This window comes from Poecilia latipinna, unplaced genomic scaffold, assembly GCF_001443285.1.
Source record: "Poecilia latipinna isolate Pla-1442-1.1 unplaced genomic scaffold, P_latipinna-1.0 Scaffold17, whole genome shotgun sequence".
NCBI classification, from domain to species: domain Eukaryota; kingdom Metazoa; phylum Chordata; class Actinopteri; order Cyprinodontiformes; family Poeciliidae; genus Poecilia; species Poecilia latipinna.
This window is the reverse complement of record NW_015112633.1, coordinates 796,866-819,632: the sequence shown is the minus strand read 5'-3', so window position 1 is coordinate 819,632 and position 22,767 is coordinate 796,866. Positions and strand designations below refer to the sequence as shown.

At 36.0% G+C, this 22,767-nt stretch overlaps 1 protein-coding gene across 1 annotated transcript; it reads left to right on the top strand.

Moving 5' to 3' along the window:
* Window positions 1–366: 366 nt before the first annotated feature.
* Window positions 367–21,017, top strand: LOC106948445 (band 4.1-like protein 5; the record flags this gene model as incomplete). Its single annotated transcript, XM_015034117.1, has 20 exons — window positions 367–419; window positions 1,952–2,072; window positions 2,250–2,337; window positions 2,422–2,510; window positions 2,610–2,712; window positions 4,677–4,846; window positions 5,349–5,455; window positions 6,184–6,202; window positions 6,571–6,613; window positions 7,260–7,378; window positions 12,845–12,996; window positions 13,803–13,900; window positions 14,000–14,134; window positions 14,273–14,340; window positions 15,399–15,521; window positions 16,841–16,916; window positions 17,200–17,280; window positions 17,515–17,577; window positions 17,675–17,817; window positions 18,167–21,017. Coding segments are annotated over 20 exons (1,921 nt in total), but the record flags the coding sequence as incomplete, so codon positions are not given.
* Between the last annotated feature and the right edge of the window lie 1,750 nt (window positions 21,018–22,767).

Below are 22,767 nucleotides of genomic sequence, written 5' to 3'. Positions count from 1 at the left end.
CACTTAGTTGTCCTGATGGTTCACAAGCCAAAAATATAAGCTGTTAAACCGTACAGGTTTTCATAAACGCCTTTTTAAACCTGAAAAAAAAAGACGTTAAACTCTCCTAAGCTTTGTTTATCGGTGATTTTTTTTTTTCAGTCATGTCTGTTTTACAATGTTATAAGTCAAAATTATTCCTCACTGTTACTGATGAGAGAAACATATTTGACTTTTTGGATTGTGAGTTCCGCAAAGTCCCTTTTGGCCTTGTAATTGTAAAGCAGCAGTGCCATGTAAAATTTACATTTTGGAGCAGAGCTATTTTAGCAATTAGTGCCATTATTAGAGTTTTACAGTAAACCCTCTCCAATATTTGATTTTTAGGCTTGAATGTCCATTTGACACAGCGGTGGAGTTGGCTGCCTTCTCTTTACAGGGTAAGTACAGCTACGTTTTTGTTCTTTATAGTAAACTCTTGATCTTTGTGGTAAAAAAGCAGGACTGCTGTATATTGAATTGTATTCATCATCGCAATACCAGTGTGTGTAAGATCGCAAATGCAAAAGACTGCTTCTCATCACATAAATAATTTTTATGTATAACTGCTTAACAAAGAGAAGTAACAATGCTCAGATGTATTTTTTTCCAGCCTCTGCCAACTAAACAGGCTCAGTCCAGCTGAATAGAACTCACCTAGAGCCAAAAATGTTACCTGACCTGTAGGAAAAAGACAATTCCTAGTAAATATCCACTCTAAGAAAGTTGATGTCATTTTAAAAGAAACATTGTTTTTCTATTTTTTGTTTTTTATAATAAAGAAAAAACATAAAACTTTTCCAGAAAATATGTTTGCAAAAAATAATGTAAGAAAAAAAGGAAAACGTAAGTAGTTTTCAACCTTATGATAAGAAAAAGCAAATCTTTTTTCTTATATTACTGATATAAGAAGCAAATATTTAGTGATTTGCTTGTGGAAATTCAATGCAATTATTCCATGAAAAAAAAAAAAAAACTGTTAATATTTGTATATCTATATTCACAAAATATTAGTCAGTTCTTTATCGTTTTCACATTTTCAGCTAAAATTTGTAAGGGCCATTGAGGAATGTCCAAAGAACCACCTGTGGCTTCAGTCCCCTGCTCTAGTCTTCAAACTTTAGGAAATATTTAATTTTTTGAGAGGCATCTCTTGTTTCTCTTGTCTTAGAACATTTGCATATGAAGTACCTGCTTTCCATTCAAGGCCAACTTCAGTCAGAAGAACTCTTGGAATAGTTTATATTAAAACAAGCACATGTTATTACATATGTAGGAAAACATTCAAATATTCCAATTAAATTTAGTCTTTGTTATAATTATTAATACACAATGTGCTGAAACCTAAAATGTAAAAAAGCTGACTTTGCACTGTTGCACCCTTCTTTGCTGTTAAGTACTTGGTAGTTTCAGTAAAATTTTGTCTCATCAGGGTTCTTACCTGATTATCCAAATAATACAATTTGTACAACAGCGACAATGTTCCTTGAATCCAACCTTTTTTTTTTTTTTTCTTTTTGCGAAATTCCTTTAATAAGAGTAAACCAGCCTTCATTCTTTCGCCTAAAAGAGTGATTTCATAAGCTGTTTAAAAAAAGTCAATCACTGGAGACGTTTATGGAATGGCATTGCGTGCGCAGACTCTTGGATGGACGTGCTTACACATACATAGCTAGTTTTGGGTTAAGTGCCAGCTCATTAGTGTTCAGTCCTCTTCAGAGGCCCCCTAATCCAACACCCTCTCTGCTTTCTCTCTTTCCCTCAGTCAGTCTTTTTTCTACCTTTTTTCTGTTTTTTCCCCTCAGTGTTACTCAGGGCCAAAAGTTTAAATGAGTATATCGGATATGCCTGTCAATTAGTGTGCTTTGTTTTGCTTTGTATCTTCTTAAATCTCAAGTACTTGTCTGCTTTTTTTTTTGTTTGTTTTTTTCAGCTGAATTAGGTGACTGTGACCCACTGGAACATAATCTGGACTTGGTGTCAGAATTTCGGTTCATTCCAGAGCAGACGGAGGATATGGAGCTTGCTATTTACAATACATGGAAGGAGTGCAGGTATTCATTTAACTGACACTGAATTTAGAAGAAAATAGATCTGTAAACAGTTTAGGACAAATATTTCTTTCAGAATTAAATTTCCCTCATTCTGTACTTTTACACTTTGTAAGTTTTTTTTTTTTTTTTCTTTCCATTTCTTTTGTGGCTCATCCAATTTCATGCTTTCTTTTTCAGAGGTCAGACACCTGCACTGGCTGAAATTAACTACCTAAATAAAGCAAAGTGGTTGGAAATGTACGGAGTGGACATGCATATGGTCAAGGTGAATAATATTTGGCTTGATTAAGAATATCTAAGCAATTAATTGTGCAGAAGAAACATTAATAATCATCCATGGTCTGTTTAGGCAAGAGATGGTAATGAGTACAGCCTGGGTTTAACTCCTACTGGAGTTCTGGTGTTTGAAGGTCAAACTAAGATCGGACTCTTCTTCTGGTATGTTTAGTTATCACATAGTGTATATATTCTTTTGTTTTGCTCATTTTTCCTGCAAGTTCTAAATCTGATTTTATATTTTTGTTTTCCCTGTTGTAGGCCCAAGATAACTCGTCTAGATTTCAAGAAGAGCAAACTGACCCTGGTAGTGGTGGAGGACGATGACCAGGTGAACCGAAACTATCACCCAGATGACAGAAATGTACATCTACCTACACATTAGTCAAGTGCCAAACCAACAGTCTCTTATGGTCACACAAGGTGTATTGCAACAATAGGACCTGGGATTTTCCAAGGGGTTTTGCTGACATGGATTTGTGTTCTCGTTTTTTAGGCGAGAGAAGAGGATACAGATAGGATTAAAACCCGCTGTTCTAGCTAAAAGCTTCTGATCATTTAAGATGCCACTTCAAAGGGAGAGAAAGTTTGTAAAACGTACAGATATTAGCCATTTCAAACATATCAAAGCCTGAGTTATCATTTTGAAGAAAAAGAAACCAATTTCATAAATCTTAAAATTTTACCAAATTTCAGGTCCTTCAAATAAATGATGTTCATCTTAATTTAGAGATTATTTTTTTTCCTTTTAAAGGAAGCTTTTTTTCTGTAAATATGTTCTGGAATACATGAGCCGTAAAACGTGTTACAATGTTATGGAGAGAAGAAAATAAAACTACTGTAATAATACTGTAAAACAGAGACAAAGAGTCTGTTTATGTCCGTCCAGGGGGTCTTTGAGTGAGGTTAATAAAGAAACCTGCCCTCTCTGGTATTTCTGGTATGCACAGTCGCCCCCACCTCGTTCTCTGTCACACACACATGCACACATCACACAGAAGTTCAATTTCAGCTTGAAAACCTCCTCCTTTCTGCAGTTAGACTGCTGAGCAAATTAAACTATATTGTCACACTAGTTTGTTCTCAGTTCAGCTATTCACCTTTTATTTAGTGAAATATCGAAGGGTGGCATTCATATTTTTGGTTTTGCTTTCCAAATCAGAATATACAATGCTAAAGTTAACAAAACTTTACATAAAAAGAACTGAAACATTTTCATCAAACTTTGTTGTTTTCCAAGAATGTTGGTAAATTCATAAGTATGTTAATTTTTTACTTGGTAATCAGTTTTTAATCTGGTTGTGTTTCTAAGATGTCTTTACATGGTGAGTCAGCATTCTAACTCTGAAATAAATCTCGTGATTTCTGTCTGAGTGAGGCTGACTCCCAGCTCGTTGTTAGCCCTAAGCCATTGTTCAGCAGGTTCATACCGAAAACAAGTAATGTGCCAGTTATTTCTGCAAAGTAGGGGGAGGACAAAAAAAGGTTTGCCTTAGTTTTAAGTGACATACATGGAAATAAAAGAGTATTAGCTGTGCTTCAGTAAGAGCACAGTAAAATTACTATTATTTCAGAATTAAAATATATTTTCAGTTGATGCAAATATACTAATATTTACCTTAAAGTACTATGATGAATGGTAACATTCTCATCATCTTTAATAAGGTCAAAAATATTACGATTATTTCTTAGTTATACAGTATAGATTTTTTTGTTTGCCATCACTGTTTTCATAAAAATATTCAATATATTGTCAATATCCCATTATATTAAAATACAGTTGAGTATATATCAGTAGCTTACAAATAAAACATAATCTTATACTATATATTTTATACTATGTTTATCTAGTATAGTAAAATAATAAAATGAATGTAGAGATTAGATTATATGGATGGATTGGACTGAAATAATGCATAAATGGAAAGTAGAAGATGTCTGTGAAGTTATAGGCTTAACCTGCTGGAGGACAAACAGACAAGTTTTCCTCAGAGATAAGATGACCTAAGCTACTGGAAAAAAAGGATAGTTTTAAGCCTGGTCTTAAACGTAGACAGAGTGTCTGCCTCACTGACTACAACTGGAGGTGCTTCCCATTCCAGTTTTATAAACTCCAGAAATCACCAGTAATCCTGCATTCTGAGGCTAAACCACTCTGTTAGGAACATATGAAACACTAAGACTCATGCAACCACTGGAGAGAAACTCCAACTGGGAACAGAGATGTCTTCTTTTCATTTTTATTTGAACTTGAACAGCAGCATTTGAATCAAGAAAATTATTTTATTTCTCTGAAAACGTTTTATTTTACCCTAAATCCCTCTTTAGGGTAAAGAGCAGGAGCACACCTTTGTCTTCAGGATGGACCACCCCAAAGCCTGTAAGCATCTGTGGAAGTGTGCAGTGGAGCACCATGCGTTCTTCAGGCTCAGAGGACCGGTACAGAAAAACTCTGCGCGCTCTGGATTCATACGGATGGGGTCCCGCTTCAGATACAGGTAACAAATGCACCAATAATACCAAGGGAAAAAGGCACTGAAGTTTGAATTTTAGCAGTGATGTCGTCACTACTAAAAACTTCAGGTACTTGTGAAAGAAAAATGTCATAGTTTGCTCTCCAGGCCTTTGTGTATCCAGTGAAGAATTTGGAAAGTTAAAAACTCATTTTAAGTGTGCAAAACATTCCATTTTGTATCCATACATACCTAAATTAGTACACCACTGGTACTCGGTGTCAACATACTGCAGAAGTCAGCTTGCTCCCGTCTGTGTGTTTAAAGGGTATCCAGTAAGATAAGCATTGGTGGTGGTGTTGATTTAACACAGGGGTTGCAGGGTTTTGTTGTTAGGAAGAGGTTATCGCCTGGATGGTTACAGAGTTCAGCAGGGGTCATTGCTCTGATAGTTACTGTAGTAAAAGTGAAATTCACTGTATATTTGGGGTTTGTTAGGAATGGTGAAGATAAAAATGAAGTTTTTCTGCTTTATTTTTCTGACCAGTGGAAAGACAGAGTATCAGACAACCAAGGCCAGTAAAACAAGGCGCTCAGCCTCGTTTGAGAGGAGACCCAGTCGGCGATACTCCAGAAGAACCATGCAAAACAGAGGTGATGTAAACTAAGGCTCATCGTTCTGAAATTAACTAACACTGTATTTGAGGATATCATTAACTGAATCTAACTTTGACTTTAATCTACTCTAATTATTCCTTTCTTAGAGTGAATTGTAGAATTGGAAAAACAGTCTTACAGTTCAGCAAATGACGGGAAATTAGCCTATGTGCCACAACATTTTTATGTGGCACACATGCTTGAGTCATATCGAGCAGTTTTTCCCAACCCTGGTCCTCAAGGCATGCCCCCCTGCATGTTTTAGGTATTTCCTTGCTTCAGTCCAGCTGATTTCAATTGATGACTGATTAACAGGTGTTTGCTGAACTGCAATCAGTTGAATTAGGCACATTAAAGCAGGGAAACCTCTAAACCATGTAGGACAGTGTGCCTTGAGGACCAGGGTTGGGAAACACTGATATAGAGCCACAATCTCTTTGATTTAAAATCACATTGCCCATAACATGACATGGGACACTTCTTGGCGGTAGAAAATGAGAGTAAAAGTTTGTAACAACTCACTAGTTTTTCTTACATTGTTCTCAACAACTATGGACAATTTTGCTTTCCCCTGAATGAAATTCTCACAAAATTGTTTTGTGAGAAAAAAAATGTCCAGAGTTGAGAATTCATGTTTCCTTTTTCTGGATCTTTGAATGCTTTGGGGGTGAGGTGGGGAGGGAGGAAATCTTCTACTCTCACAATGAACTGTTTATATTTCACAGGATATTTCAACTCCCAGGAGTAAGTACAAATATCATTTTTTTCTATTATTTGTTTTAGAGAGATTTGTTGTGTCCACTCTGCTGTTATACATTTTCACAAAACAGCATTTTATTGTGACTGTTCTGTTCTTTTAACAGCTGCTTTTTGTTGTGGGCTATAAAATTAAATTGTATGTAGATTCAACAGGCATAGTTCCCTTGTTTTGTTTTTATTACAGCTCTGGCATCAGTTCAGTTGTAAAATAACAAATTGTTCTGCAAATTAGTTTATAACAGATTGTAAATGACCTAGTTAATGCAATATAATATATTTCAGAGTAATTGACTGAAAGTAAAGTCAGCTTTTCTGTTTGTCATTTATTGAAGTCTATTTGTCTCTTTTCTCAGTGTTCTTTCTTCAGGTAATGGTGTGAGCTCCAACAAGGACAAGGTGAGCAACTCAAGTATGATTCTATCAGGAATGTGGAGCAAAATGTTGAATTCCACATGTTAACCCACTGAAAACAAAGTTAACAATCAAAACTGAAATATTTTTATGCGTTTGTCAGAGTAAGTTTTTCTCTTCGAGCTGTTTTCATTTATTTAGATCAAAGGTGTTCAAAGTGTAGTCCTGTTGTTGATAATTTGTTTTTGTTTTTTACTTTACTTTTGAAAGGATTTTTACACAGGGCAAACCATAACAATAACAAGAAGAAAAAGAAAAAAAGAAGAAATTATACCAATAAGAAAAAAAAAGAAAAAATACAAATGGATAAAATAAAATATCACAACTAGGACAATAAACAGCACTCAAAAAAACAGAGAGGTCACCAAGGGAGGGAGACAGCTAAACCATACAAAAAGATAAAACTAAAACTGACGGATAACTGATAAACGGTCACAGAGTATATAAAGTTCTGTGAAGAGTCAGACATGTGGGAATTTCTTTCCAGATTTACCAAGTTCTGCCAAGCTACTCAACACCAGACTCCTATTATCACACCTGATGATGAAATAATGGAGCTCAATTTACTCTCGTGTTCCTATATGTTAGTAGTTGATGTTTTTAAATCATTTTGTGTTAATTTTCTTTTCAGGTTTCTCCAAGCAGAGGCACCTGGTCCGGCATGCCTGTGGTGAGCCCGGTAGCAGCGTCAACCTGTGGGCCAATGGAAATCGAAGCTTTACCCAGAAGTCCCGGTGGAGAAAAACGAGGGTTAGTATCTTCAGAATCCATTGAGTCTTTTACATCAACTTATAATTATTTTACCCGTATAAGAAAATACAACAGACATGGGATTTTTTATAAGTGGCTGTGGCTTGATTCCTCACTAATGATGATGAAAACAAAGTCAGATTAGGAGTGGCTGGGCCAGGCTGGCTGCTCCCTGCTGGGAGCTGATAGAATTGGGCAGATAGCTAGGTGTGTTTTTCATGGTGTAATGCCCTGTGAGTGGCTTAGCATGGCTTATCCGCTGACCCTGTCTTGTTGGGAGCAGTGAAAGGATGGAAGAAGAAAGACCAAATCCAGAGAAAAAATGAATGATTGTGTGACTTTTTAGCTACTTGACCGCACTGTGAAATATTCAAGTTTCAGAAGTGTTGCAAGTGAGCAGAGCATAAGATGCATGTTGTGTCATTGCATAAGGATTTTCACTGGACTTTAGTTGCTTAATGCAGCATTCAGGCTGATCTCTTGTTGAAATTCAAGTGTGTTTGTCAGCAGTGAACATAAAACGAGTTTAAATGTATATATTTTAATATATTACATTTTCATCTAAATATCTGCACTGTTGGACTTTTTAAATCTTGCTATCAAATATAGATGCGCTTAATTTAACAAAGGTTTTGGTGACGAGTGCTTGAAATCCTTGAAAATGCCTCGATTTCAAAAAGGTGTTTTCAAGGTTTGGAAAGTGCTTGATTTCTGTATAAAGTCCTTGTAGGTGCTTGATATTCAAACTGCACAATTTTTGAATAAGTGCAATTTATTGTTTAATTAAAAGCCTAAATTAGGAATTTGTTATTTACAGTTAAAACCAGATATTTAAAAATGACTCTCACACATTTCTTTCTTACTGTCAGAATTTAAATCAGACAAAATTTTCTTTTCCTTTAGCTTGTTTGTGCTGTAGAATGTAGGATACTATTACAAAATATTATTAATAACAGTAATAACTCATAGTGATTTGAAACAGTCTTCATTTCATTTGTTTTTGAATCTCCAAAGTGCGATGCTGGAAAAGTTTGAAAACATACCTTCAAAATGCTTGAATTTTGCTGTGGGGAAAAATTTCCCAACCCTGTAATTAAGGATTTATACACTTGTATGAGTTTGTGATAATAAGAACCCTGTGCAGATGCATTTAAGTAACTTTATTTGTCATAAACCCACATTGTCCCCCTGTGTGTTACAGTATTAACATGTACTGAGGATAAATTGTCCTGGTCTGGCAGCAGGCTGGTAGGTACAACCAAACTCTGAAACTCGGCTCTGGCTTTAACCAATCAGACGCAGCGTTGCAGCGGGCATCCTGATTTTTGGCTTTAGATTAATGTTTTCCTGCAGTTCATGGTGATCTGCTGTTTGCCCACTTTTGAATCAGCATGAAGTGCCAACCTGATTGGTGGAGGAAATTGTGATGATTTGGGAGTCTCTGCTTGGATCATGTTTTCAGTGGCTTGAATCAGGGATGGGATTTGATTTCAGCTTCTTTTTATCTGTTCTGTTTCCAGCTTTGGAGACGGCAGCTTCTTTTCTCTCTCTTTTTTTCCTGGTCATCTGTGCATCCTGTCCGCTTTCTCCAATGCAAACTTCACTAAAACACCTTTCTTGAAAATATTTTAACTATACATCACAGGAACAAAAATCTTAAGAGAAACAAACTAAAATGGTTTCCTTTGACAGACTTGTACACACAAAACCTTACACTTTATACAATTTTATATTACTACTGAATTTAAGAAAGTTCAAAAAGATTCTTACATGGTGCCAAAAATAAAAACACAAGCAGCAAACATGTTGCTGTCTTCACAAGGCAGAGCTGTCGAGGCTTTACAAGCACAGACAGAAGATCTAAAGGTCCCAGTGTGTTCTGTCTAAATAACAGGATGAGCTCAGCATTAAAGTTAAATTAACCAAAAGATACCACAACTAAATCAGTTTAAGTAAGCAGGAGGCTATCAGTGTGACAACGTTAAATTACTAATATAACTCTCTGTTTTGTTTTGTTTTTTCTCTTGCTTGATGTCGCTGTTTTTGTATGCAGTGCCGCAGCCTGCAGCTGCTCTCATAACATGAGCAGCCACTCTTCATGGGATTATAATCCTATTACACTTTATGCTGACACAGACCCTGACACTTCTGCTTATGCTTAATCAGTTGGTAGGTGTGTCCTTTCTTACTTTTCAGATATGTAAATAAATCAAACCTGCTTTAATAAAAACGGAACTTCACTGATTAAAATATCAACCAGATTTAAAGTCACTTTTGTTTCATGAAGCGATCTGTCTTCTTTCTGATTTTGCTCATTCCTGTTAGACTCTCAAAGTTGTATGCTTTTGCATAAATATCTCGGCATACACAAAAAGCTAATTAGCCTGTCCTTTAAAATCAAGACAAATCAGCCTAAGGTCTGATAAGGGTTTAACCAATTCCTCCTCTTAGATTAGTTCTAAAAACAACCCTAAAACATCTAATACTCGCGTAGTAAAATCCCCAAACTAAACGATTTCATAAAGTCTGCTAGTTGAGGGTACTCAGAGTTCACAAAGTTGGCATGTAAACAAAATTATACATCTCTTGGGCACAAATAACAGCCAAATTGATTCAAATTTATCTCTTGGCTTTAAGATATGGATATGAAAATATGAAGTCATTGAACGATTATCGACCAGGATCATTTTAAGCTGAATGATCTCTTCTAAACTCTTAGTGCTGCAGTAAGTAAAACTTCAGATTTTTTGTTTGATTTGAACATATTAAACCCAATCATCCCAGATGTGCAGCATGCTCCCATAAACCATTCACTACAGGAGAGGTTCCTGACCTTTCTTTTCTGTAAAACCTGCCTGTGAAGGAAGAAAACAAAAAATTTCTAATATTCAGAGGATGTTTTAAATGCTGGGAGCAATGAAGAAGAAAATCTGAAGCTGCATGTTTGTCTTGATCCAGCAGGTTCCTTTGCCAAGATACTTCATTTCAATAAAACTGAAAATTGACTGCAAGAGTTTGCACATTTATGCATCACAGAAATTCCACTTTACAGAAATTATCTGATGTATTTCCTAGATGTGTGTGGATACATATAGACATTTTTCTTTTAGGATAAATTAGTATTTTCCAAGAAATGTATGCTTTCACATTGTCTGAATATGATTTCAATGTGACAAATTGCCAAACAAGCGGGATAAACTTAAAAAAAATACCTGAGAGAAAATCGTATTAACTTAAAAATTTACGCAACACACCTATAATTATCTTAACCCCACCCATTGTGATAGTTTCATACCCATGTACTGGAGCGTTTTTATGTTGAATTGAAAAGAAATGATTTCACCAAATACTTTTGAGATTTACAGTCCCATTTTTCCTGCTTCCTGATTTTCCCCGTCACTAACCTAAGAGCACATTCACTTCCTGTTTTTATTTTTATTCCCATCTCCTGTATGTTCCCTTGTCCTTCACCTCTTCTTTCTACATGTTTCATCAGGTCTCCGTCTCCCTCCGTTCATCCTCCCATCCACACATCCATCCATCCTTCCTGCCTCCGTCTCATCAAAGCTCAACTGAGAATCTTCTCACTTTGTGTTCTGATGACTTTGTTACCTACTAAATGATGAGAGGCTCTGAACCGAAGTGACTCTCTTTTCAAAGTTGCTGGTGTTTATGAAGGAACCTCCTGAGTGAGACTGTTTGTCAGACTAATGGGGTAAAACACTGACTTTTTCCAGAGTCCAGCATGAGGTGCTTTTTATGTCCCGTTTCTCGCCACTTTTCTGTTTCCTAACGTGCTTCCTTGACCTTTCCTCCCCACCTAATGAAGAAATTATCATCAGGTATCAGTGTGAGGTGCGGGAATTTCATTTCAGTCTCAGCTCTCGGAGGAAACGAGAATCAGATGGTCCCAACTGTTACAAACTCTCTCTGAGCTACAGTAGTTTGATTTGCTTTTTATTTTAGTCCTGTTTTTTTTTTTTGTCTCAATTTTTAAATTTTTAATCTGTTCTAACATTTCACACATCTGTTTGTTGTAAAAGGGAGTCGGATAAGAGGGCATTAAAGCATGAGCACACTGAAGCCACAGAACAGAACCACATTCCCTCTGTCAGAGGTACATTCCAAAATGTCCCAATCAGGTCCGTATCCTCACTGACAGAAAATGCAGGATTTTTTTTTTTTTATCTCCTGCTTGAAGCCGGCTTCTTGTCTCTGTCTCCAGTGTCGGATCTCTTTTTTTTTTTTGTAGGTGTCGTCTCATCCGACTTGTGCCACAATTGATTAAATATTTATTATGCTGAATCATAAGTAAATCCTACAATTATGCTGTTTGTAATAATATCAATAGTACTTACACTGAAAGGTTTCATGGAAGGAATTCAAATTTATTGTAATGCTTAGTATGGTTAGTCTGGTAGACTGATTATGTGTTGCACAAAGCAAATAATGAAGGTGATTTAACAATATTAGTCATTAAGAACACATTTACATGACTGCAACCAAATTATGTATCTGTCTAAAATGCTTTGAAATAATTTCAAAGAATAAACTAATATATGGAAACAGGTGGTTGTGTAACTTCTTGGAAATAATTATGCTGTTTTTGCAGGATTTGAGCTGATCTAAAGCTCTACAGGTGGTTTTGTTGAACTGAATTTTATTTAAACACATCAGAGTGAAATTTCAGGGAAATAAACGCCGGCCACATTCAGTTTTTCACTGGTGAAATAATTTTTAAAACTATGCATCATTTTACCTCTTCATAATATCCCAGTAAACCACCTTTATTTGTTGTTGTTTTCACAAGAGAAAATGTGAAAATGTACAAGGGCTGGGTGCAAGGCCCTGTTTCACTTCATAACTTACAATGTTTTCCTGGCTGTTTACAGTTTTCTACTTGGATTTTTTGTCTTTGGGAATATTTATCCTTTAATTCCAGTCATCTCTGGGCAGTGGACAGTAATACACATCATAGTTTGAGTTAAGTTTCATCTCCAGGCAACAGAAATATGAGGTAGATACCAGGCCTCTGCTGGAGCTTTTGTAACAAAGTCTGTGTATCAAATGTTTTGCTTCAAGCTCTGATGATTCTGAGAATATTGCTTTGATTTTTTTTTTTTTTTTTGTTCCCCCACAGAAGTTATTGCTTTCCTTGAATGTTTGTGTTCACACAGCAGCTTGGCTTCATTAAATGGTTTTTCAGTGGGTTATGTGTATTATATCCACTTTTGTTGCTTGAGTTTAGTTTTTGGGGATGTTGGAGTTCATTTTCACATTCTGTTGTCTTCTGATAAATGGAGCAGTTTTACCATCAATGCTGAGTTCATTGTGGATAACAGGTAAGCATTGATCCTGGGTATTTTTGTTTAAAAAACTACTATTGTATTTTTTGGTAATCTATTGCTAAATGTAGTGCTTTTATGGCAGATCCTTTTAGCTATGTCCTTGTCATTGTACCTGCAGCTTGCCCGTAGTTGCTGACCTGATGGAGACGTGCATTGATGACGTCCTCAGGGCTTCCATAGTTCCTCCCATCACAGCTGCAGAAGAGGTTGGACCGTGTGCTGCTTACGCCGCTGCCAGCGTACCTGCAGAAGATCCACTCAGTCTTGCTGGTAAGGTTGGAAAAGCCATACCCCCAACTGGATTGGTGGGAAAATGCATTTGCACGTTGGCCTCTTAATAACAAAAGTAATCATTTAAGAAGGCACTGGAAATGCTCCAAATATTTAAGGTGAATTTATTTAAAAGCTTTTTGCAGTTTTACCCATAAATCTATCAGGACCTATGAACAAATATTTAGGATACTTTTTAGTCCATTAAAGTGCAGAAAATGGAAATTTCCCATCAGCGTTAACCAAAAAAAAAAAAAAAGACCATATGAATAAAGAAAATGCACAAAGCAAATGGCCAAAAAGTTAATACAGGTTATCCTTAAAAAAATCAGAAATTTCTGTGTCTAAAACTAAGGCCTTAAATTCATTTTTTTTTTAAATGTGAGTTGGTCTTAAATACATTCCAGGTCTTTTGTTGTGGCAGAACTACTTAACCTTTTTTTCTTGTGGGACTTTTCTGTCAGAAGTCATTCCATCCTGTGACTCCAGGTGGTTGAGGCTACTGTTAACATGCTACCTTTTTGTGCTGTTGATATACTCTTGCTAGTTAACTAGCTTTTTTTGCACTGATGATTTTATCCAACTTTTATATTTAGAGTTTTCCAGTCTTACATTTTATTAAAGGTGGCATTTAAAAAGTCTTCAACTTGACTTTCTAAAAGCTGCAGATACCCTGGAATAGATTAAGTATATATTCCCATTTCACACACAGACAGACAGTCATGTAAAATGGAGCATTTAAAAGGTAGTGGAACTTATTGATAACATTGAGTTGGGTTTATTTATGCGAGTTATTAACTTTTCAGAAGCAGCAGCTCGTTTGAAGCAGCTGGAGTTGGAGAGCAGCCCACTTCCTGTCACCCCAAGAAATAATGTCAACATTAATGTGGCCATGAACAACCAGGTGAGCGTCCATTTCTGCTAATGCTGAGCCATTTTATTTGCGCGGTCTTTTTTTTTTTTTTTTTTTTTTTTTTTAATGCTCTGATTCCAATTTCAACAGGACGACCTGGTGAAGCTCACAGAGAAATGCGTTCTGAACAGTGCAGGAAGTAGTCCGGTTGTCACTCCGCTGCGCACCCCTGAGGATCTCAAGAGCAACATCCTGAAAGCTCAAGCTGACGCTGCTGCTCTGAAGGTGAGAACCAGACTTTACTAACTCAACTAACCCAGCAGCATCAATACTCTACTGTTTGATCTGAAAAATAATAGATAATAATACATTTAATCATACTTTCTTTGCATTTACTGGCGCACATCGACGTTTTCTGTGCAGGGGCATCAGGAGGAACTTCTCATGGTGGCTGGTGACAAGAACTGTAACTTGCAGGAAGCCTCTGCAAGGTATGTGTTTCATAAAAACATTAGATAATAAAAGTGATCTCATGGAAAACATGAGGATTCTGGAAAAATATAATAGAAAACTGATGTAGTATTATGCTTTATTTATTTAGGATTTGTAAGCAGAAATCTAGAAAAGCGCTAAGTTTACAACTTCTACATGTGTAGATAAATGTGGAGTAAAATGCATTTCCACTCTTGGTTTAGTGTTTTCTTTTAGGAGAAATGTTTTTCCAAGAAATTTGTTTTTACATTGGTTAAATATGATTTCAATGTCAGAAATATTGCCCAACAATGACATACTTTAAATAAAACCTACAGTTTAGCATATTAACTTGAAAATGTACACAACTTAAACCCTCAAAATTTCTCTGTCGAAATATCTCATCTTTCCTTCTACTGAGTCATGAACTGAGTCATTCTCTGCATTCTCAGCCGATCTCAACACTCTGGCTTCTAGAACAGATTGACCTCCTAAATATTCTTAAATATTCCCAGCAAAGCTCAAAGCATTATGTCACTTTCAGTTCAAACTAATAACAAAACTTATCATCTGCACTCAGAACATTAACAAGGTTTATCCTTTGTTACTTTTTAAGGAGCTTTTTGACCGTAATTAAAAGGGAATAACTGAATGTCGTGCGTTTTGAAATAAACTGGATTACTGGATAAAATAAACTCTAGATGAGTGTTGTAACTTTATAGGGAGGGAAGTGTGTGTCATAAAATCAGTCCAATTAATGAACAAAAGTTGTGCTCATTCTGTATGTTTGGAAACATTTTTAGGATATATAAATAGCAGACATAAATGACTATAAATGGTTTTGTTTAAGCTATCTTAGATTTGTCATAAACTGTGTTTTATATGTTTTTACATTAAATGTTTGCTGTTTTTTGGTTCAGAACAAATAATCTGTTTGTGCTGAGAATTTCTCACTGCAGAAGAATCAGTTTCATCCCTTCCTTTAAGAAAAACGGTTTGTTTTGTTTCTGTAAATTGGACTAGTTGTGCGTAACACACTGCTGCTCGCTGCTACAACGGTGTGTGTTGTGTTTGGCAGGTTGAAGGTTCGTACGGGCCGACTGGGCAGTAATTCGTCTCTTTCTGTTAGCAGCAGACCAGACCCCCAAGACTCCTGGGACCTGCTGAAGCCGGCCTCACTAGTCTCCTCTGCAGCTGCCAGGTATGTGTGTGTTTACACCCAGGAAGAGGTTTGAGTTTTTATTTATTGGTGATTTTCTTTCTTTCAGATTAGTTGTCTTTGTATTTATTGCTATCTTTTGTTTTAATTCATCAACTTAGCCTGCCTCAATAAGGAATTAATAAATTAATCACATAAGTTAAAATGAGTTTGATTATATTATTGATTATATAATATTATGATAATATTATAATTATAATATAATTATATTATATATATATATTGATTATATATAGTTTGATTATATATATCTGAATATTTTTTGAAGAGCAATTTTGTTTACGGAGCCTTCGTACGTCATTTTATTTATGGTTTTGGTTGTGTGTGGATTTTATTTTTTATTTGTTTTTGGTTGTTGTGTTTTGTTTTAGATATTTAAAATGTCTCCCAGGTCCAGTACATAGTTTTTGTTTACAAAATCAAAGTTTATTAGTCTTTGAGAGGGCGGATTAGCATTATTATACCATTATCAATATATTTCTTGAAAATTGTCACAAAGCAATAATATTATCGTTGATCGCAATAATTTATGGTACAATTTATTGTGATAAGCCAACATCAATCTATTCATCCATCCATTTTGACCATCTGTTATCTGTTTTCTATTAATTTTTTCCTTCCATCATCTTGTTTATTTTTTACCTATCCATCCATCTTGCAATTTGTGTTTCGTACTTAATAAAAATATTTGCATTGCATTCAATGGGACTTCTTTATTGCCTTTGTAGTAAATACTGGGAACTCTGGGAAAAGGACCTGAAAAATGCATAGAAACTCAGCTCACTGAACCTAAATGACTTCTTTAAAAACATCTCTATAAATAATTGAAAGCGTGTCTGGAATTGGCTGAAGATAATTGAAGTGTAGAAAAAATAATTTCTGGTTGAAACAAAAAAAAAAAAGATTTTTTTTTTTTTTTTTTTTTGTTTGACATGGAAATCCAGACATCACAGCCTTAACGCAGTGATTCATAATCTTCTTTGTAGTCTGCGCTGACATCTGCTGGTTTGTTTGTGTAGTGCCTGCATGTGTGCCGTAGGTGAGTCACATGACCTGGTTTCTCCCTGGAAACTGCTGGCAGAGCCACACCAAAAATCAGACACGGATGCACTTTTGATCAATAGATTCACAAACTGTTAACGACTCCAGGTTCATTGGTGCAATTTAAACCGTAGTGGAAGTATTTTAATCTACCACTCTATTATTAAAATGTTCATCTGGTTGCAATTACGATTATTTATCTTCTTTCTTAACCGTCGTGTGAAATCTTTAGTGCTTTTTACGCTCTTGTTTCACTCCAGTGCAGAGAGGTTGGCAGAGGACTCGAACCCTTCTGTTCCCAAGATTCCTGCCGTCAGTGAAGGCTTGGCACCAAAGGTAACTCAGCCTCATTTAAAATGGGAACTGTGAATCTGCTGGGAGAGTCTAGAACCATGCAGATTATTTGCAAAGTAATAAAATAAAAATATAAAACAAAATAGTAAAGTCAGAAACTGAGTTTCATTTGAAGTCATTTTCAATAGTTAGGAATAGATTCATCGTGTCCATCACTGCTTGTTTTAGTCCAGGTTCTGGTGCTGATTGGATCGTAGAGCCAATCTGGAGTCGGTCTTAGTTCTGTTGGGTTTTTTTGTTGTGGTGACTGTTTATTTCCATTCAGGTCAAAGCAGAGGAATTTGATATTCAGAACGTTGGTGTTCTCTCTGAGAACCTGATCGACTTCACTGATCCGACTCCTCTAGTGAGTTTCGATGCTTTTTTTCCCTTTCATTAATGGTACATGAAGCAAACTTTTTTATTTTTTTATGAGGTCACCTGCCCAAAATGAATTATAGTTGCATCTTCTACCTGGCCATGTGTGCTTAAAAACTAGAGCCCAACACAAGTGCCAGGTCCAAAGTTTGTTACTAGGTGACAAATTATCTATTTATTTCTATATTAGAGACGTAACATGAGTCTTTTTGTTGTGTTCCAGCTGCCACCACTGCAGCATCCCAAACCTCTCATCACACCTCGCTGGATCATTCCTGCATCAGCCGTGAGTCGAATAAAGTTCATCTAGGATTGAAAATCATGAAACCGATTTCGTAAGCTTTGTTTTAAGAACTGACCTCCATGGTTCTTTTCTAAATCAGCCTGCTGGCCTCTTTACAAACGGGCTGGTTGACATGGAGCCGTCGTCCAAGGTGGCTCTTCTCCTCCCCCCTGCTGATGGGGGAGCAGTTCTCCCATCAGCCCCTGCTCACCTCGCTCACCCACGTAACGCTCTCTCTTCAAGGTGCATTTATTTACCTTTTTATATCCCGAGTACAAAAACTGAAATGTAATGTCAAAGCTATGTGGTTGCGGTCTGCAATTCTGAGCGTTGAAACCGCAGTAAACAGGAAATGTGAATTTTAGTGTTGAGAAGGAAAATACATTTTTAAAATAAAGGTGTAAGTTTATGGAATAATCTTGACCATGAGATAAAATCAAAATCTCTTTCTGCATCTAAAAGAAATGTGAAAAGTCATTATGATCCATTTTACTCTGACACCCAAATGTAGCGAAGCAAGTCGTCTTGTTTATCGATGAAGTTGCTCCTACCTGTGTGAGGTAGCCGTATAACGGGCCGTGTTTCCCTACAGCGCCGACGTTCAGCCGCCCGTCATGGAGGACGGAGCCAAACCCAGAGGCCTCCTGACCACCGAACTCTGATGAAGTCACTCCGCTTCCAGACTGTTTCCCCACAAACTGTGGCAGCTTCACGTTTCACATGAACTACAATCACTTTCACCATAGGATGAATTCTATTTTTTTTTTTGCAAACGTGCAGCATTATCATCTCAACCGCATGTGATTGTTTTTGTTTTTTTAGGAGGGGGTTGATCTGCCTGCCACTTAACTGAATCCATCCAAGCTGATCAGATCTCCTCTAGTGACGTCAGTATCTTCAAGTTGTGTTTGTGAAGGTGGAGCTAAAACCTGAAAACAAAAGAGACACAAAGTGTTGGATACTTAGTTTTCATTGTAGCCGTGGCGTTTGGGACCGCTGGATCTCTGAGCTGCTCCAGGACGCCGACCTGAACCTCGAAAGTCCACTTTTGAGTTTCTCTAGCACTGGATATGAAAGCTTCACTGGATTTTCTTTGCAACACTGGACTTTTCAAAGAAAGTTGGTTTTATAAATATGTTTTTCTGTGTTTTTTTTGTTTTAAAATGCCCATTCCAGGATGTTTCAGTGGTGTAGAAAATAGCTCTGCATCATTTTTTTTTTTTGATCCAGTTTAGTAAGCTTCTTCATAACCACTAATATTAAGTTTTATTTTATTGTTTTTAATTAAAGTTTCTTCCCCTTCTTTTTAATCTGCATTTTTCACACATCAGACACGCTTCTTTTAGCTTCTAAATCGGGCATCGAAATGCCAAAAGCGAAAGCTGTTGACAAGCTGTGACGACGGGACTGCGTGGACTCGACCTCTGTCTTAACATGTTGTAGCTTCTCTCATGCCTTATGTAAAATGAATGTATTCGACACGTGTGATCTAAGAATGCTGGAAATGCCGCAGTTCAAGCATGTTTGTGTCCGACGCCGTTTAAATCCACAAAAGCTGAAGTAGTCTATTAAGGAGAAACAAAGTGTGAAATTTCTTAAGGCTGGTTTTGTAAACGGCGAACGTTGGACTGTTGGAGTCACAAGGTTCTGGGGGTGTAGCGGTACATAAATCAGAGCTCTTAGGTTTTTGGTTGGACTGCAAAAATATATATATATATTTGCTTCTTAGAAACAACTGTCTTGCAAACAAAGAGAGAACAAATTACCATAGATTAGCAACAAGGCATCATCGTACTGCTAAATTTCTAAAATACAAAGATACACTTTCTTTAAAAATCCAGTTTGAATTAAATGGTAGAAGGTCATGCCTTAAGTTAAAACCTCATAAGCTAACAGGGTTCGTACCTCGTCTCGGAAAGTGTAAAATTTGCTTTTTTGTGTGTGTGTCTAGATAAGTATGGATTAAACATTTTTTCCATACTTCATTCCTTTTTATTATCTAAGGATTTAGATTTTATGCATCACAACTTGAGTAATTTTTCAAACTCATTGGACATTTTGCTTTCTGAGAATTCACTAATAAATACAAAATAACTTAAAAGGTCAAATTGGGTTAATTTTGTTGCTTCTTTTGCCGATAAGGGTTTTAAAATTGCCTTGTGGTTCATTAAATGGCTCTCATAACATTTAGTTGCCAAAGAAGGCACTAAAACTATTACTTTATTAATATTTACAAAAAGAATAAACATAACTTCACCTTAGAGAATATCCTTTTAATATAAAAGAATGATATTCTGATTTTTAAGGTCTAATCTCTGGGTTGTGAAAAAAAAGATTAATCCAACAAAAAATAGTGATTTAGCCCTTTACCTCACTGCTGAATTAATGGCCAACTTTAGTTTAAGTTGCTGCTTGAGTTCAACAATAAACATATCAAACCCCAAAAAGTAAATTTCTGCTCAAAAAATCCTTTGAGAAATTAGAGCCTGGAAAAATGCAGATGTTTTTTTAATTGATGTTGTGTAGGAACCCTGATGGATATCTCTGTTTTTACAAATATCCAACAAATTGTTCTTAAGACTTATTTCTGCAAAAGAAAACTTATGGCTGGTTTATTAATGTATGGCAAGCCATTTTCTCTCTTAATCAGAAACAAACCTCTCTTATTTACCACTTTTTAGATTCTCCTTAAATTAAAATTAAATTAAATTTCTTGCCATGAAACAGGTTTAATGCCCCACAAAGTAAATGCACAATTATGTGACTTGCCACATTTCCAACACTTCTCACTGCTGCAGTACACAAAACATTACGTCTGCTTTTTACCAAGACAAAGCAGTTTTGTGTTTAGTCATTCTTGCATTGGTTTGGTGTGGTTTGCTTTAGATACTGGCCAGATCTCCTGACTTTCTGCTTTTGCATTTAAAGCAACAAAAATAACTGGCTGCACCCGTTTCTACCTGAAAGCGGAGGTCACCTGTAACCGACTGATCCTTCCATATGCCATGTATTTCAGATACATGTACCGCTACACCCTGCAAAGTATTGACACCGACTCTATATTTTTTCCTTTTTTACTTTAGTATCTCACTCCAGTGATGTATAGTAATTATCCAGACAATAAAACAGACAAATGTTTTATATTGTTTTACTCTAGCAGGTGTAGATAATTTATATTTGGCAAATGTTCAAACTTTGTGTCGTCTAAGAAATGTCGTAGCAAATGGTTATGGCTGTAGATATAAAGTCGAATCATATAAAGTATATATATTTTTTGAAACTACCTAAACAGTACAGTTACTACAGATCTTTGACCTCTTGGTGTTTCTAACTAAAAAGTAGTAGCAGACGTACAAAACTGGAAAAACGACTCGTGACATCTCAAATGCTACAAACCTTCTGTTCACTATTATTGGATCATGTCTCAGTAAAACCTTGCTACAGTAGAAAACGACTGTCACTCATTCTTTTATGATGCAATCTCCACCGTGCTTCACACTTGTTACATTTGAAAGCAGTTCCTCTTCATGCTTTTTTAACCAGTTGACCATGTAGGTGTACCCTCATTTTATGGGGTTGTACACATCTTTAAAAAATGTCTTGACTTTAACCGTCAAGTGAAGTCTGAAATGAATTGTTTAACTTTTTTTCCACATTTTGAGATTGGAGAGTTTTCAGATAGTATTGGTTCTTCTGTTTCTGAAAAATATGAAAATATTTCTTTTTGCTTGGTGATTTTGAAAAATAGTGGTTTTCTAGTTGCAATTTTTACACTTTTTACCTCCAGCCAACTTTATATCGATTTTAAATTGAGGTAAGGTAATTTTATTTATATTGCACATTTTCAGCAACAAGGCAATTCAGAGTGCTCAAAGTGAGAAAGGTGCCTCAAATTCCAAACAAAACTGCTTGTATATAAATAAAGAGGGAATGACTTTAAGGATAAAACATAAAAATGTGTAACTGTATAATGATCTAACAGATCTGTTTTGTACCTACCGTTTTATGTCGTTAATTTGATTCATGTTGCATGTTGGCCTTGCTACCACTAGATGGCACTGCAACTCAATATTTTACACTTTGTGAGGACGGTTACTTTTATTCATTTGTGCTTTTAATTATGTTTAGAAAATGTCCACAAATGGAAGAAAATGTGTGTTTTATGCCAAAATCATGAGAATTCCAACATTACGTTCGGGATTCAATTAACAGCTTACTGTACTAAAACTTTAAGCTGTAAAAGCTTTTAAAACATGTCTATATGGTTATAATGTAGACATTTAAACAGAATCATTAAGCTATGAACTGGTGTTTCTAAAAATACATTTTGTTTTGAACCTTTATGAAACGGGTAGGAGTTTAAAACATGCAGTACTTATTTTCAACTCTAGGAGGTAGTGTAGCTCCTGGATTAACCAGACGATCTCAGAATAAGCCGTTTTGCAGTACAGGGAATTTGTTTCTGTGCCAGTCATCAAACTTTAAACATTTAAGTTTTTAGCTGAGATTGCAGCTAATTTCTCTTCTTGGATTTCTGACTTTATCGAGTATGTAAATCAGTCTTTCTTTATTATTTTCTATTCTATTTGTAGAACTTTACAGCACAACTCAGACCCATTGTGCCAATGTGTAATATGTAAATCAGTCTTAACACCCTAGTAGTCATTATGATGGTCTCCCTGATGAGAATTATGTATTTTTGAGTAGTTTGTAAATCGTATTTTGACAAATCCATCCTCAAACCCTGTCCCAAGAGGAGAAATTTATTTTCGAGTTTTAGGTTTTTGGTAAACATTTCTAAATTAAAGTGAGTAAAAGGAAATATTAGAAAATCTTTGTAACAAACAGCACAGTCTTTGCTGGAACTTTACTTTTTATCGACTGGCCCAAGTTCCAGAGCGGAGCATAGCTGGATGATTATGAGGCAGCAGAACGTCCCGCAGCTCAATAAGTCAACCAGGACTGCTCCCCTCAGCAGATGGGCCGCCTCCCTTCCACCTTCCAGATGAATAATTGATTTTAGACACAGACCTTATGCCAGGTCACAATCGCTGAAGCATGATCAGAAATTTGGCAAAAACGTGGGCAAAACTGGTGGCGACACCTAGCAGAAATCTGTTATCTCTAAAAATGTTAATATGCTAGAGAAATCAGCACTATGGGTTTTAACTATGTGACTAATTTTCTATCTGT